At 37.5% G+C, this 14164-nt stretch overlaps 1 protein-coding gene across 3 annotated transcripts in view; it reads right to left on the reverse strand.

The window, feature by feature from the left end:
- The window catches only part of LOC150081134 (thialysine N-epsilon-acetyltransferase), a 156372-nt gene that overhangs the window by 29454 nt on the left and 112754 nt on the right, over positions 1–14164 (reverse strand). For all 3 annotated transcript variants that reach the window (XM_090381474.1, XM_090381471.1, XM_090381473.1), the window contains 2 exons: positions 13005–13056; positions 12844–12921 (listed from right to left, as the gene is read on the reverse strand). In XM_090381474.1, the coding sequence (XP_090237600.1) occupies positions 12844–12921; positions 13005–13035 (109 nt within the window). In that variant the 5' untranslated portion in view covers positions 13036–13056. The remainder of the gene's footprint in view (positions 1–12843; positions 12922–13004; positions 13057–14164) is intronic.

Here is a 14164-nt window from a genome sequence, read left to right on the forward strand (position 1 = left end):
AAAAAAAAAAAAAAAAAAGTACTAGGTGGTAGATGACTCTCATCAACCGGTGAAATACCACCACTTTGCTTATTGGAGGCTTGAAGTGGTGGAACCCATGTTTAGTCTCTAGAGCTACGTTCCGGTCAACCCTTCCCTATCTCTTCCATCATGCAGTATGATTGATGACTTTTGAGGTTATGATGAACGTCGTGGCGAGATCCAATATTCCTTACATTTCGAGGGTGTTCGCAGGCAGGCCGCTAGTTAGTACACAGGTCCGAACCTATTGTTAACTCTCTAGGAGACTTCCGGATCAGCTACTGTATAATCTTGCTACCTCTACTCTGCCAGATAGTGACTGGAGGGAGTCCGAGTAGTGTGTATGCGGGGAGCATTGTCGAGGCCACGTTATGTCAAGGATCTGGGTATATTCTTACCACGTGTATGCCCTATACAAAAATTTCATTATTTCATACAGCATGTCCCACCCACTTTTTCTTACTATTGAATACACCATGAATTGTCAAACTAATAAAGCAAGCTTATCTGCGAAAAGATCTAACCCTCCCAAGCACTTCCTAATTCATTTCACAAATATACATGGTCTCTATTCTAATCTCAACGATGTCCATTTCCACTTGCAGTCTGCCAAACCCCATGTATTTTTTCTGACAGAATCTCAGTTATCGGTTGATTCAACTACTGCTCATCTCAGATGCCCAAATTATTTGCTGTATGACTCCTTTTGCCTCAGAGGTGGTACTTGTGCATATGTCCGTTCTGATATTCCCTGTGAGAGACTTGGCAATTTGGAATCTCCTCTCTTTGATCTTCTCTGGTTTAAAATCTCTCTACCTCACTGTGTCAAATTCATCTATTGTCTCTACCGTTCCCCCAACTCCACTAATCATTTGGAGTTCTTTGACTTCCTCTCTTTGCAAGTCCAGTCCAATTTTCCTAACAGTGAGGTAATTTTCCTTGGTGATTTTAATGTTCACAACTCCAGCTGGCTTCCGTTTTCTAATCACACCGACCCAGTTGGTCGAGATGCTGAGGCTTTTGTAATTACCAATGACCTTGCACAGATTGTTCATTTTCCTACAAGAATACTGGACAATCCTAATCATACAGCCAATATGCTTGATCTTTTTCTCACAAACAACCCTTCTAAGTACACCGTCGAAGTGAGAGGTCCTTTAGGCATTTCAGATCACAACTTGGTGATTGTCTCTTCTCCAATGGAACCTTTATCTCAAGGCTATTCCAAACCTCGTGTAGTTTGGCATTACAAGAATGAAAAATGGGATGATCTGAGAGACTTCTTTTCTTCTTTTCCTTGGTCAGATTACTGTTTCAAAACGTCTGATGTCAACATCTGCTCAGATAGTGTCAGTGAAATTATTCTTGCAGGAATGGAATCCTTTATCCCACATTCCACTTTAAAATCCTGTCCTTAATCTAAACCTTGGTTTTCCAATAAATGTGCTAAGGCTGTTCATGAGAAGAATGTTGCAAATCGTAATTGGCTTGTTTCTAATTCTGCAGTTTGATTTTCTGCCTACACCAAAGCTTGCAACAATTGTAAAGCAGTTATTAATCAGTCCAAAATAGAGTGTGAACAGGCTAAGAGTAGAAAACTTACTTCTTGCCCTAATGGTAGCCGAGCATTCTGGTCCCTTGCCAAAGCTATTGGCTGCAACTTTTAGCATTAGCATTAGTAGAGGCATATGATGCAAGAAAGCAAGCTCATTCAGCATCAGCCAAAAAAAAAAAAAAAAAACCCTCTCCCATTTCACCCCTCCGTTCGTTCGAAATACCTGTCCAGTTGAGCTTTAAATTTGTTTAGGCTATCAACTTCAACAACAAGTGATGGAAGTCGGTTCCACCAACCAACCACCCGCTGGCCAAAGGCAAATTTCCGCACATCTATCCGACATCCGTCCTTCCTCAATTTGAATTTATGCCCTCTGAGGTGATTATTCTGAGAAAGATGAAGAATCCCATTGGCATTGAGCATACTCAAACCATTCAAAGCCTTATACACCTCTATCAGATCACCTCGCCGGTGCCTAGTCTCCAGACTCTGTAATTTGCAAAACTTAAGCCTTTCTTCGTAACAGCAACCCTTTGTTCCATTTACTAATCTTGTTGCCCTTCTCTGTACCCGTTCCAGCAGCTCTACATCCTTCTTGAAATGAGGCCTCCAGACCTGTATACAGTACTCTAGGTGTGGCCTGACCATTGCCTTATACAAGGGAATAATCACCTCCTTATCCCTGCTAGAAAAATTCCTGTATATCACTGACAAGACACCATGAGCTACTCTTGCAGCTCGTCTGCACTGCTCAGAGAACTTCATATCTGCCTGCACAATTACCCCCAGGTCGTTTTCATTCTCCACCACTGTCAGTGTAGTACCGCAGAGTTGATACATTGCTCTGGGGTTACTGTTTCCCATATGTAGTACTTTACATTTGTCAATGTTAAACTTCATTTGCCACCTCTCAGCCCATCTGTTCAACCTTTCCAGATCCTGTTGCAGCAGCATAGCGTCAGTAGTGTCCTTAACGACCCTGCCAACCTTTGTATCATCTGCAAACTTAGACATTAAACTTGATATCCCATCATCAATATCATTCATAAACACCGAAAACAACAATGGACCCAACACTGAACCTTGAGGAACTCCACTAATAACATTAGTCCACGTTGAGCAGTGTCCATTGATTACCACTCTCTGTCTTCTGCCACTCAACCATCCCCTTATCCACAGCAGCAATTTGCCTCCAATGCCACACTGCTCCAATTTGTGCAGCAGTCTTCCATGTGCAACAGTATCAAAAGCCTTTCTAAGATCCAAATATATAATATCAAAGTTATTCCCTGCATCCAGTTCTTTTGTGACCACATCATAGTATCCAATCAAATTGGTCAGGCAAGACCTGCCCTTAACAAAACCATGCTGCGTCTGAGCTATAACTGAATTCTTGTCTAGATGATCCTGCAGTGCTTCTTTAACCAGTGCCTCCATTAACTTACCTGGAACAGAAGTTAAACTAACAGGTCTATAATTACTTGTGTCAGCCTTTGATCCTCCTTTGTGAATTGGGGTTACATTTGCACATCTCCAGTCTATGGCTACCTCCCCTGAGTCCAAAGAAGCTCTCATAATTATGGCTAGGGGTTTGCATACTTCCTTTGCTGCCTACTTTAATATAACCGGATAGATCCCATCCACCCCAGGTGCCTTTTTTATGTTTATCCTCAACAATCTCTCCTCCACTTTCCTCTCAGTTATTACAAAATCATCCAGCTCACTGCCAATGTTTACTTTACCTACATCATTCTCCTTCCTGAATAACTCCTCATGCGTGAATGTAGATGCAAAATACTCGTTTAGATTGTTAGCCACCTGAGCAGGATCCTCAACTGTTGAACGATCAATATCCAGTGGACCAATCTGATTCATCCCTTTCCTTCTCGAGTTCAAGTATGTAAAGAACTCTTTTCTGTTTTTCTTTGCATCCTTTGCCAAGGATTTTTCGTAGTGTGCCTTTGCCTGCCTAATCTCCTTTGTGACTTGGTTACAGACCAACTTATATCTATCATAGGCTTCCATGTCACCCATTAATTTGTATGTATCCCATGCATTTTTCTTCTCTGCCACATGTCTCATTAGTTCATCTGACAACCATTTAGGCCTAAACCTTGAACAATATTTCTTAATTGGTATGTAAAGCCTGGTAGCCTCCAAGATTAGTTCCTTGAATGCTTCCCATTTTGAGTTTGCTGTTGGTAACATCATCAGTTGGTCCCACTGTATAGAATTTAAATACTGTCTCAGACCATCATAGTCGCCTTTACGAAAACAAAAACCCTTCCCTTTACCTCTGATGGTAGTTACCTCCTTGAGTAAATCCCACTTCAACACACTGTGATCACTGCCACCTAGTGGTTCATTTATCTGCAGGTTCTTAATGCATGAAGAATCACTACTGATAATCAGATCAAGAGTATTGCTCCCTCTTGTTGCCTCACGAACATGCTGATGTAGAAAACAATCATCCAATAAATTCACAAAAGCCTTGCTAGTATGCGAGTGACCAACCCACAAATTCCAGTCAATATCTGGGAAATTAAAATCCCCCATTATAAGACTCTCTGATTTACTGGTCCACTCTATTTCCCTGTACAATATATTATTATACTCATCAGAGTCATTAAGCCTATAGCACACTCCTACTCTCAATTTTGATTTCCCTATGCTTATGTCACACCAAACTGACTCGACACTGCCCTGTCCATCGATGTCGACTGGCTTCACTTCTTTGGACTTTATGTGTTTCTTAATTAATAGCATAACCCCTCCTCCCCTCCTGTCCTGTCTATCCTTTCTATACACATTGTATTCCCCAAATTCCAGTTCCGCATTACTTATATCTGTGTGAAACCACGTCTCTGATATTCCAACAATATCTGCCTTTGATGTTTTGAGCAATACCTCAAATTCATCAAATTTATTAACCAAACTCCTAGCATTGGTGTACACGCAGGTATACATGCACCTGTTTCTATTCTTAGCTACCCTAACACAACCCATGTGTTTACTTGTAACGCAATGACTACCAGCAGTCTCTGAAATATCCTGCATCTTGTGTTTCAGACTTCTGCTCATTTGAATAGAAGCAGTGCAAGAATCACTTCCACCTCTGCCAGTGGCTACTGTTAATCTATTAGTCCTTGTATCCCCCCCAACTAGCAGTTTTCCGACCCACCTAACACTGCCTCGACAGCATCAGCTTTGCCCATCTCTGCTCCCACCTCTGTCCAAACCAGATGGTTCTGTTGTCACTTCAGCCAAGGATAAAGCTGACCTACTAGCATCCCAATTTTCTTCCAACTCATGTATTAATGATCTTGGTAAAACACCTCCCAACACACTCCATTCAATGCCTCCTTTGGTCTTCCATCAAAAGGATGTCAGAAGGATTTTGACGAATCTTGATGCTAAGAAAGCTCCATGTCCTGATCGTATTTCTCCACTTGTTCTCAAAACCTGTGCTCCTCAACTTACTACTATTGCCGCCTTTTTTCACTTTCTTATTTCAAAGGTGTTTTTCCTTCTGTTTGGAAATTTGCTCATATCCAGCCAGTTCCTAAAAAGGGTGACAAATTCCTCCCATCCAATTATCATCCCATTGCAATTACTTCTACTCTTTCTAAAGTAAAGGAGAAATCAATTAACCGCCAACTCTTAAACTACCTAGAAACATTCCGTCTGATCAACGATTGCCAGTATGGATTCCGTCAGTGTCGATCCACTGGTGATATTCTGTCTTATGTTACTCATTTATCGACAAATTCATACAGGTTTTCTAAACAAGCTTCCATCTTATGGTTTGCCAACTGTTATTAGTAATTGGTTATCCAGTTTTCTCTCTGATCGCTTACTGAGGGCGATGGTAGATGGCTCTCTGTCTTCTAACTTCTCCACTAATGCCGGTGTCCCCCAAGGTTCAGTTCTTTCTCTCACTCTTTTCATCTTGTATATTAATGACCTTCTTCCATTGACTGGAAATCCTAACCATAGTTTTGCCAATGATAGCACATTGCATTCCACTTTCCATTTTGAGAAACCTTGTCCTGCTCAATCAGCTTCAACTTCTCGAAAATCTGCTACCAATTCCTTAAATGCCGATCTTCAGGTAATTCTCCAGTGGGGCAAAGACAACTCAGTTGATTTCAACCCTTCTAAAACTCAGTCTTGTCTTATATCTCGCAAAAAGGATTCTTCTGCTCCTATGCTTATCTTTAGTGACACTCCGATTTCTAGGCAAAATGATATATCTCTTTTGGGGATTACCCTGACTTCTAATCTCTCTTGGCACAAGCACATTACAAATATTGCTCCCTCTGTATCTAAAAAACTTGGTTTTCTCTTTCGCTTTCGGCGTCACTTTTCTTCCAAACAGCTGCTCACTCTGTATAAATCTCAAATCCGCCCTGCCATGGAATATTGTTCCCACATCTGGGGTGGTGCCCCCAAAACCTCTCTCAGGCTTCTTGATTCCATTCAGAAGAGGGCAGTTAAGTTAAATAATGATTCATCTCTAACAGAGTCTCTCTACTCGCTGTCTCATAGACGTACTGTTTCTGCTGCATGCCTCTTCTACAGATACTTCCATGGGCACTGTTCTTCTGAATTGGCTTCTATAATTCCCGCTCTCTCTTTCAAAACAGTCCGAACACATGCCGCCACCAGCCAACATCCATTTACTGTCCAACTTCAAACCCACAGAACCAACTTTTCATCTTCCTCGTTTATTAATTCAACTGCCATTTTCTGGAACAACCTTCCTTCATACATATTTCCTGAAAATTACAGCGTACAGAAGTTCAAGTCCAATGTCAACAAATATCTTCTTTCATCTTCTCAACCTCCAACCCAAGCACGGTTCTAAGTACTATAGGGTCTAATACCTCTTGTGTTTGGGGTTTACATAAAAAAAAATAATAATAAATATCTTGCAACGTAACCTACCACAGAACACTTGACCAGCCATTTCATTCACAAAAATAAACAGAAATTCAGAATTTTTTTTTAAATTTTAATTTTACTGTAGTTTTGTTATTGTTTTTTTTTTGTGAAAAATAAAAAAAAATGTGACAAAGTGAGATTTTAAAAAAAAGGAAACACTTTGTCATCATTTATGTTATGAAAGCGATTTTATGAGAGACATTGTAACTCCGAGTTGGCAGGTACGAACATATCATGATTTTTGAGTACAGCAGACTCTTGATTTACCAGGATCGGATTAAGCGGGACACTTCAAGACTCCAAATTAAAAGGAAAAAAAAAAAAAAAAAACAACCAGAAATCATAATATTCAAGTAATAACCAGAATATATATATAAACAGATATTTTGCAAGTCGTAAATAAGCAACAAGAATCAGCGTTATAAGTTGTCACTGACAGATTAATGTGCCTATTATCTTGCAATCCCCACTGTCTTCACACCGCCCGCTCAAAAAAAAAAAGAGACCAAATGTTTAGTTTGTTTTTTTGCGGTGTGACCAACAATTGACACAACAATTGACGCAATGCACTTAAAGAAATCTTGTTTCATTATTTATGTCAAGGATGTCGAAAATTTTTTATAATATATAGCTATATTTTTTGTTTTGTTTAGAAATCACGAAAATGATGGGCAAACGCAAAAGAGTTGCACTTTCAGTTAAAAAGAGATACTTGAAATTATTCAAAATTTTGAAAAAGGTGCATCCATTAAATCTCTAATGAACCATTATAATGTTGGTGACCAAACCATACGCGAAATTGTAAAAAGTAAAGGAAAGCTATTTGATTTAAAATCGACATCGCAAAAAATAAAGGGACGCATCATATTGGACACACGAGTAGTACGTGGTAAGTTTTTTATCTATCACCATATTTTTTGTACGTAGGTTGCTGAACATTTTTCGATACAGTAAGTCCCCGGACTTACGCAACTACGAAATTACGTAAATTTGTTTTCACTCAATTTTTTTTTTTTTCAGGATTGTAAAATTTAAAACAACAAAAAATAATAATAAGCAATCAATAACAACAATCACGGCACACACAAATTGCATAAGTGAGATCAGAGTAACAAGCAAAAAAATAGGAAAGAAGAGAAGATTCTTACAATTATGTATTTACGGTTCTTTTTTATATGACTGAAGATTCAGTGAAGGGGACACACACTTCATCATAATAACGTAAAAACCAACAGAATTCCAGCCATCGGTATCATCACAAATGCAATAAGATCGACTTTACTACCCATTTATAATAGATTGCGCTAACAGAAAAGCCCAATAAAAAGGGAAAGTGCAAATTGTTTTTATTGTTTTTTGTTGACCTCCAGAAATGTGCTTTAGTAAAATCCCTGTGATTTCGCCTTAACCCTGTGAAGTTCTTTTCAGAAAATTTAATTTTGACCATTATCATGGTGCCAACTAAGAGAATAAGTGACAGAGCTACTAATAAATCTAACAAGAAAAGCAATCAATTTGGATCAAAAAATTAAACTAATAAGAATATATGAAAATGGTCAAAATTTAACAAGTATAGCGCTGAATTCAGATTTGTCAATAATAATATAGTAGCAATAGGTTACTAGTCATTCCCAAGTTACGTAAAACTCGACGAAGTAAGAAGTCCTGGAACGCATCCCTTACGTATGTCGGGGACTTCTGTATCTTTGGATTAACCGGGAAATCGATTATCCAGGATTTGTTTTTTACCATCTATCCCGGAAAATCAAGAGTCTACTGTATTTCCTATTGTGCAGTTACTCTGACTGCATCTAATAAAATTGAAGAAAAACGGGAAGGTGGCATTTAAGAACTTCGTAAGTAATGTTATTTCTAAATAAAATGCCACTCTTGGAATAAATGCATCCTTTGGCATGCCATTTCATCCTTGTCAGAGCAATGGATCTCCTCACATTAAGCTAATATATAATAGGTCTCTCTAGTATACATGTCATACAGATGAAAGTTGTTTGGAAGTGAAAGCAATATGGGATCAAAGTTAATAAATAAATAAAACTAAAATCCTATTCAAATTATGTAGTACCTATTCAAATTATGTCACACAAAAGATTTTTTTTGACATTAAACTGTAAAACAATAACTCATACGAAATTTTATTTATATTTAAAACATCTAAGCAAAAACTATAAAAATTTATAAATAGACAAAATAATATAAATACTATAGAAAATTTGTTATATCACAGCGAAATATTTATATTAATAAATTTTACATAAAATTAATTTTATGATAAAACTATAACTAAAAGGCTTTTAGGGCTTAAGCCTCAGGCTGCATGAAAGTTTAATAGACTCCACAATAGTCTTAATCCACAACAGTTTTAGTCTGATTCACTTCATACACCATCAGGCATCTCACATATTCTGGAGTTACACTTCATAACTAAATTGCCATCATTACATCATCAGGATACCTACCAAACATAGGCCAAATAGCCTTGAAACGGTGCTGTCTGAGTGGTGGTATCTGCTAAGAATAAGTAACAATAGTCTTCTCCATTGGTGAAGCGTTACTTATTCGAGGTAGTGCAATATCATGGCAACTCATTGTGAAGGTATTCACAATATGAGATACACCTTAAATGATGCCATTCTCAGCTATTTTAGAGTTTGCTAAGTACTAACATATTACACAAACTTGTATGTCAGATAAAACTATAATTAATTTTATATCAAAATACTGAAATAAAACACATTTATTAAAAAGTAAAAAACCAAATTTGTGATATAGTAATATATGTGCTTCTTTAATAATGCACTAAATAAGAAGACAATACATTTAAAATATAGCCAAGTTAAAGTTAAATTTTATTTTTTAAAGACATAGTGCAAAGGCTGTTGTTGCTTACCTTGAATAAGAACATTAAACTGTGGGGTGGACTTTGACAAGACAACATGCATATTATGCTGCACATCCAATCGATTTCAATTTTTTGTTTTGATGGTTACAAGTGTTGAAAATCCCAATTCACAAAGATATATTATATTAGTATTAACATTAGTAGAGGCATATGATGCAAGAAAGCAAGTTTATATGCATCAGCCAAAAAAAAAAAAAAAACACCACACACCCATTCATTCCAAATGTTTGTCTACTTCTGCCTTGAATTTATTTAAGCTATCAACTTCCACAACAAAACATGGAAGTCTGTTCCACCAATTAACCAGTGGGTGGTAGACAAACATTTGGAATGAATGGATGGATGAAATGGGAAGGGTTTTTTTTTTTTTTTCTTCTATTCTACAACTGTCTTTCCTCAATTTCAGTTTATGATCCCCAGGTTTGTAATCTGAGAAGAACCCCATCAGCATTGAGCCTGCTTGCTCAATCAATTCAAGGCCTTATACACCTCAATAAGACCGCCTCGCAGGTGCCTAATCTCCAGACACTGCAATTTGGGGAACTTAAGCAAACCTTTCTTCGTAAGAGCACTCCTTTGTTCCCCTCACCAGTGTTGTTGCCCTTCTCTGTACTCATTCTAGCAACTCTACATCCTTCTTAAAATGAGGCTTCCAGACCTCTACACAGTACTCAAGGTGTGGCCTTATACAAGGGAATAATCACCTCTTTATCCCTGCTAGCAAAATTCCTACATATCACTGACAAGACCCCATGACCTACTCTGGCAGGCAGTCTGCAGTGCTCAGAAAATTTCATATCTGACTGCAAAATCACCCCAAGGTCTCTTTCATTCTCCACTACCCTGAGTATAACACCACCCAGTTGATACATTCCTCTGAGGTTACTTTTTCCAATGTATTTGCCAATGTTAAACTTCAGTTGCCACTTCTCAGCCCATCTGCCCGATTTTTCAGATCCTGTTGCAGCAGCAGCATACTGTCATTACTGTTATTAACAACCCTGCCAACCTTTGACATTAAGCTTGATCAATATCATTGATAAATATACAAAACAACAGTGAGCCCAACACCGAACCTTGGGGGACACTACTAATAACATTAGTCCACAAAGAGCAGTACCCACTGATTACAACTCTGTCTTCTCCCACTCAATCATCCTTTTATCCATTGTAGCAACTTGCCCTTAATTCCATGCTGCTTCAATCTGTACAGCAGTCTTCCATGTACAACAGAGTATCAAAACCTTTCCTGAAATCCAAGTATATGATATCAAAATTATCTTTTGCATCCAGTTCCTTTGTAATGAAGATAAATTCTGCTGAAGTGTGAATTGTGATGAACTGATGAAAATAAATACTAATGATAAATGGGTAACATTTAGGGATGCAGTTGTAGAAGCTACCAGGCATTTTATAACAAAGGAAAGATATTGTTCAAGGTCCAGACCTAAATGGATGTCTGATGAACTACTGATGGCAGATTGATAATCATCCCATACAAAAATGCACGAGATGGTCATCAGTTCTGCCAACAAATCTGCAGTAAGTACAAACTAGTCTACAATCAAGTCACGGTGGGGATGGGGCCAGATTATTAAAAGCCTCTGGCTAAGAATGTAAAGAAAAGTAACAATGAATTCATCTTTTGTGAACACTCGAGGGAAATAGGCGACCCACTAGATATAAATGGCATAACTATTGATGATCCTGTCCAGTTTGCTAACAAGTTAAATATTCTGCATCTACACTCACCTTTGAAGAAGTTTCTAGGGATGGAAATACCAGACACACACAAAGTTATAATTAAGAGCTACATAATTTGGTTATAACTGAGAAGAAAGGGGAGGAGAAACTGAAGCTAAAAGTAATTAATGAACCTGGGACTGTTGAGATTGATCCCAGTTATATTAAAAGCAGCAGCAAATCAGCAGCCACAATTAGGAGAGCTTCCTTGGATTCAGGGGAGGTCCCCATGGATTGGATAATTGCAAACGTATCCCAAATTCACAGTGGATCAAAGGATGACATAAGTAATTACAGACCTGTTAGCTTAACTTCTGTTCCAGGGAAAATAATGGAGTCACTGGTTAAAGAAGTAAAGCAGAACCATCTAGACAAGAATGCAATTATGATGCAGTCACAGCATGGATTTAATGGGCAATGTTGTCTGACCAATCTAACTGCATACAAAAAATAATAATTTTGATATCATATACTTGCATTTCAAAATCTTTTGATACTGCTGCACATAAAAGACTGGAGCAGTGTGGCATTAAGGGCAAGTTATTATTATGAGAGAGAGAGAGAAAATTATCAATGGACACTGCTCTTAGTGAACTAATGTTATTAGTGTAGTTCCCCAGGGTTTGGTGCTGGGCTCATTGCTTTCTATATTTATTAATCATATGACAGTATAACAGGCTTAATGTCCAAGTTTGGAGATGATACAAATGTTGCCAAGGGTGGTTAATGGCAGTAATGTAGGCAAGCTATTGCAACAAGATCTAGAAAAATTAGAAAGAAAAATTAGAAAAATGAGAAGTGGAAACTGAAGTTAAACATTGACAAATGCAAGGTACTACATATGCGTAGCAGTAATTCCAGAATGACATACAACACAGCTACCCTAGCAGCCCATTTGCACTTCTCACATATGAAGTTCTCTCAGCAGTGCAGACGAGTTGCTAGGGAAGCTTACGGTTCCCCCCCCCCTCCATTATATACAGGAATTTAATTTTGTCAGCAGGGATAAAGAGGTAATTATTTCACACATCTTGATTACTGCATACAGGTCTGGAAGCCTCGTTTTAAGAAGGATGTGGAGCTGTTGCAACCTGTGCAAATAAGAGGAATGAGTTTTTGGAGGGGAAAAAAAGGGTACTTTCACTACGAAAGACAATTTCTGCAAGTTACAGTATCCGGAAGTAGACATCTGGGTGGACATCTGATCGAGAGCTTCCTTTGAATAGATTCAGTAAGCTAAATTGCAGAAGCTTGATGGCATCCTTACTCTTTCTTGGGCAATGCACACATGCACGCACACGATAGAAATTTAAATTGAAATAGGATGGTTGAAGGATAGATGTGTGGAAATATAGTTTCAACTAGAAGACAGCTGACTGTAGGAACAAACTTCCTCTGCCAAGTGAGTAGTTTGAAAAAATTTTGGGAGGAATTACACAAATTATTAGAGTAGATAACAGGTGATGCGGTATTTTTTTTTTTTGGTTGAAGTGGTATGAGCTTGCTTCATTTGCCAACACTGACAAAAAAAATAAATAAATAAAAATTTCCCAAATCCCTCCCACAGCAATGCAACATAACACTACACTACACTACATTCATAATAATGCATAAATAAGAATACATCTGATATTAATAAATAAACTGCAATGCAACTTACAACTTTTGGTGATCCTCTCAACTTCAGCTACAAAACAGTGAAAAAATGGCTTTTCACCAAATCCATCACTGAGCAACACTATAATTCAAACAATAAACATGTTATTGAAAAATGGCCTTTTTACTGAATAAAATATATCAAGAAAAAAAGTACTTCCATACCTTGTTCATCAATTTTTGGTCCACCTGGCATCTTTTCGTATTCAGCCAATTCCTGAAATCAAAATTGAAAGTTTTTATTTTTTAACTACTCATAAATAAAACCTTTAAATAAAAATGTACTGTTTTCAAACTTAAGCATAACTCTGATGAATTCTTATATTCTAAATCAGTTTCAATGCTTTACCACTAATGATCCTGTAGTCCAGTGGCAGGTGGTGAGCAAGACTGTCTTACTAAACATCCAAATGGTTATCCCAAGAATGGGAAAAAGCTTTTCTGGCCTTTTTCCTCATTTGGTACCAAATCAGTTGGTTTCAAATTGTGGTCTTCCGATTTTTTGCTGACACCTTTCCCCTCACAAGAAAGATCATTACTGCATTTTCTCTACAATAGTGGTTATCAAACTATGAAATGCAGAGGTGGTATTCTGCTAATTAGTTAACAGTAGGTTAACTAATAAGCAGAACCCAGGTTCACTAAACTTGGGAAAACGTCTTATGTTTAAGAAACAAATTTGTCATAATATTTATCAATAATATGATAATATAAAAAATTTATCAATAAATGCTTCAAATTTATTCAAAATTTGAAGCATTTCAAATTCCACAGCACCAGACAGTTTTATTTCACATCACTTACTCTGTATCAAAATACAACTGAGGGATTTTGCAAAGAGAAAATTTTTGGAATCGGATTAGAAAATCACTGGCATTAAATATAACAGAGTCACTGGTTAAAGAAGCATCATTGCAAGGTCATCTAGACAAGACTGCAGTTATAGTTCAGACATAGCATGGGTTTGTTAAGGGAAAGTCTTGTCTGACCAATTTGATTGGATACTATGATGTGGTCACAAAGAAATTGGATACAAATTTTTTTTTTTTTTTTTATATATCATATACTTGGATTTGAGGAAAGCTTTTGATACTGTTGCACATAGAAGGCTACTGTACAAGTTGGAGCAGTATGGCATTAAGGGCAAATGGCTAAAATGGATAAAAAGATGGTTGAGTGGAAGAAGACAGAGTGGTAATCAATGGACACTCTCTTTGTGATTAATGTTATTAGTGGAGTCCACAGGGTTTGGTGTTAGGCCCATTGTTGTTTTCTGTATTTATCAGTGATATTGATGAAGGTATATCAGGATTAATGTCAAAGTT

The sequence above is a fragment of the Mastigoproctus giganteus genome, chromosome 9 (genome assembly GCF_048544385.1).
Source record: "Mastigoproctus giganteus isolate SK-2022 chromosome 9, ASM4854438v1, whole genome shotgun sequence".
NCBI lineage: Eukaryota > Metazoa > Arthropoda > Arachnida > Uropygi > Thelyphonidae > Mastigoproctus > Mastigoproctus giganteus.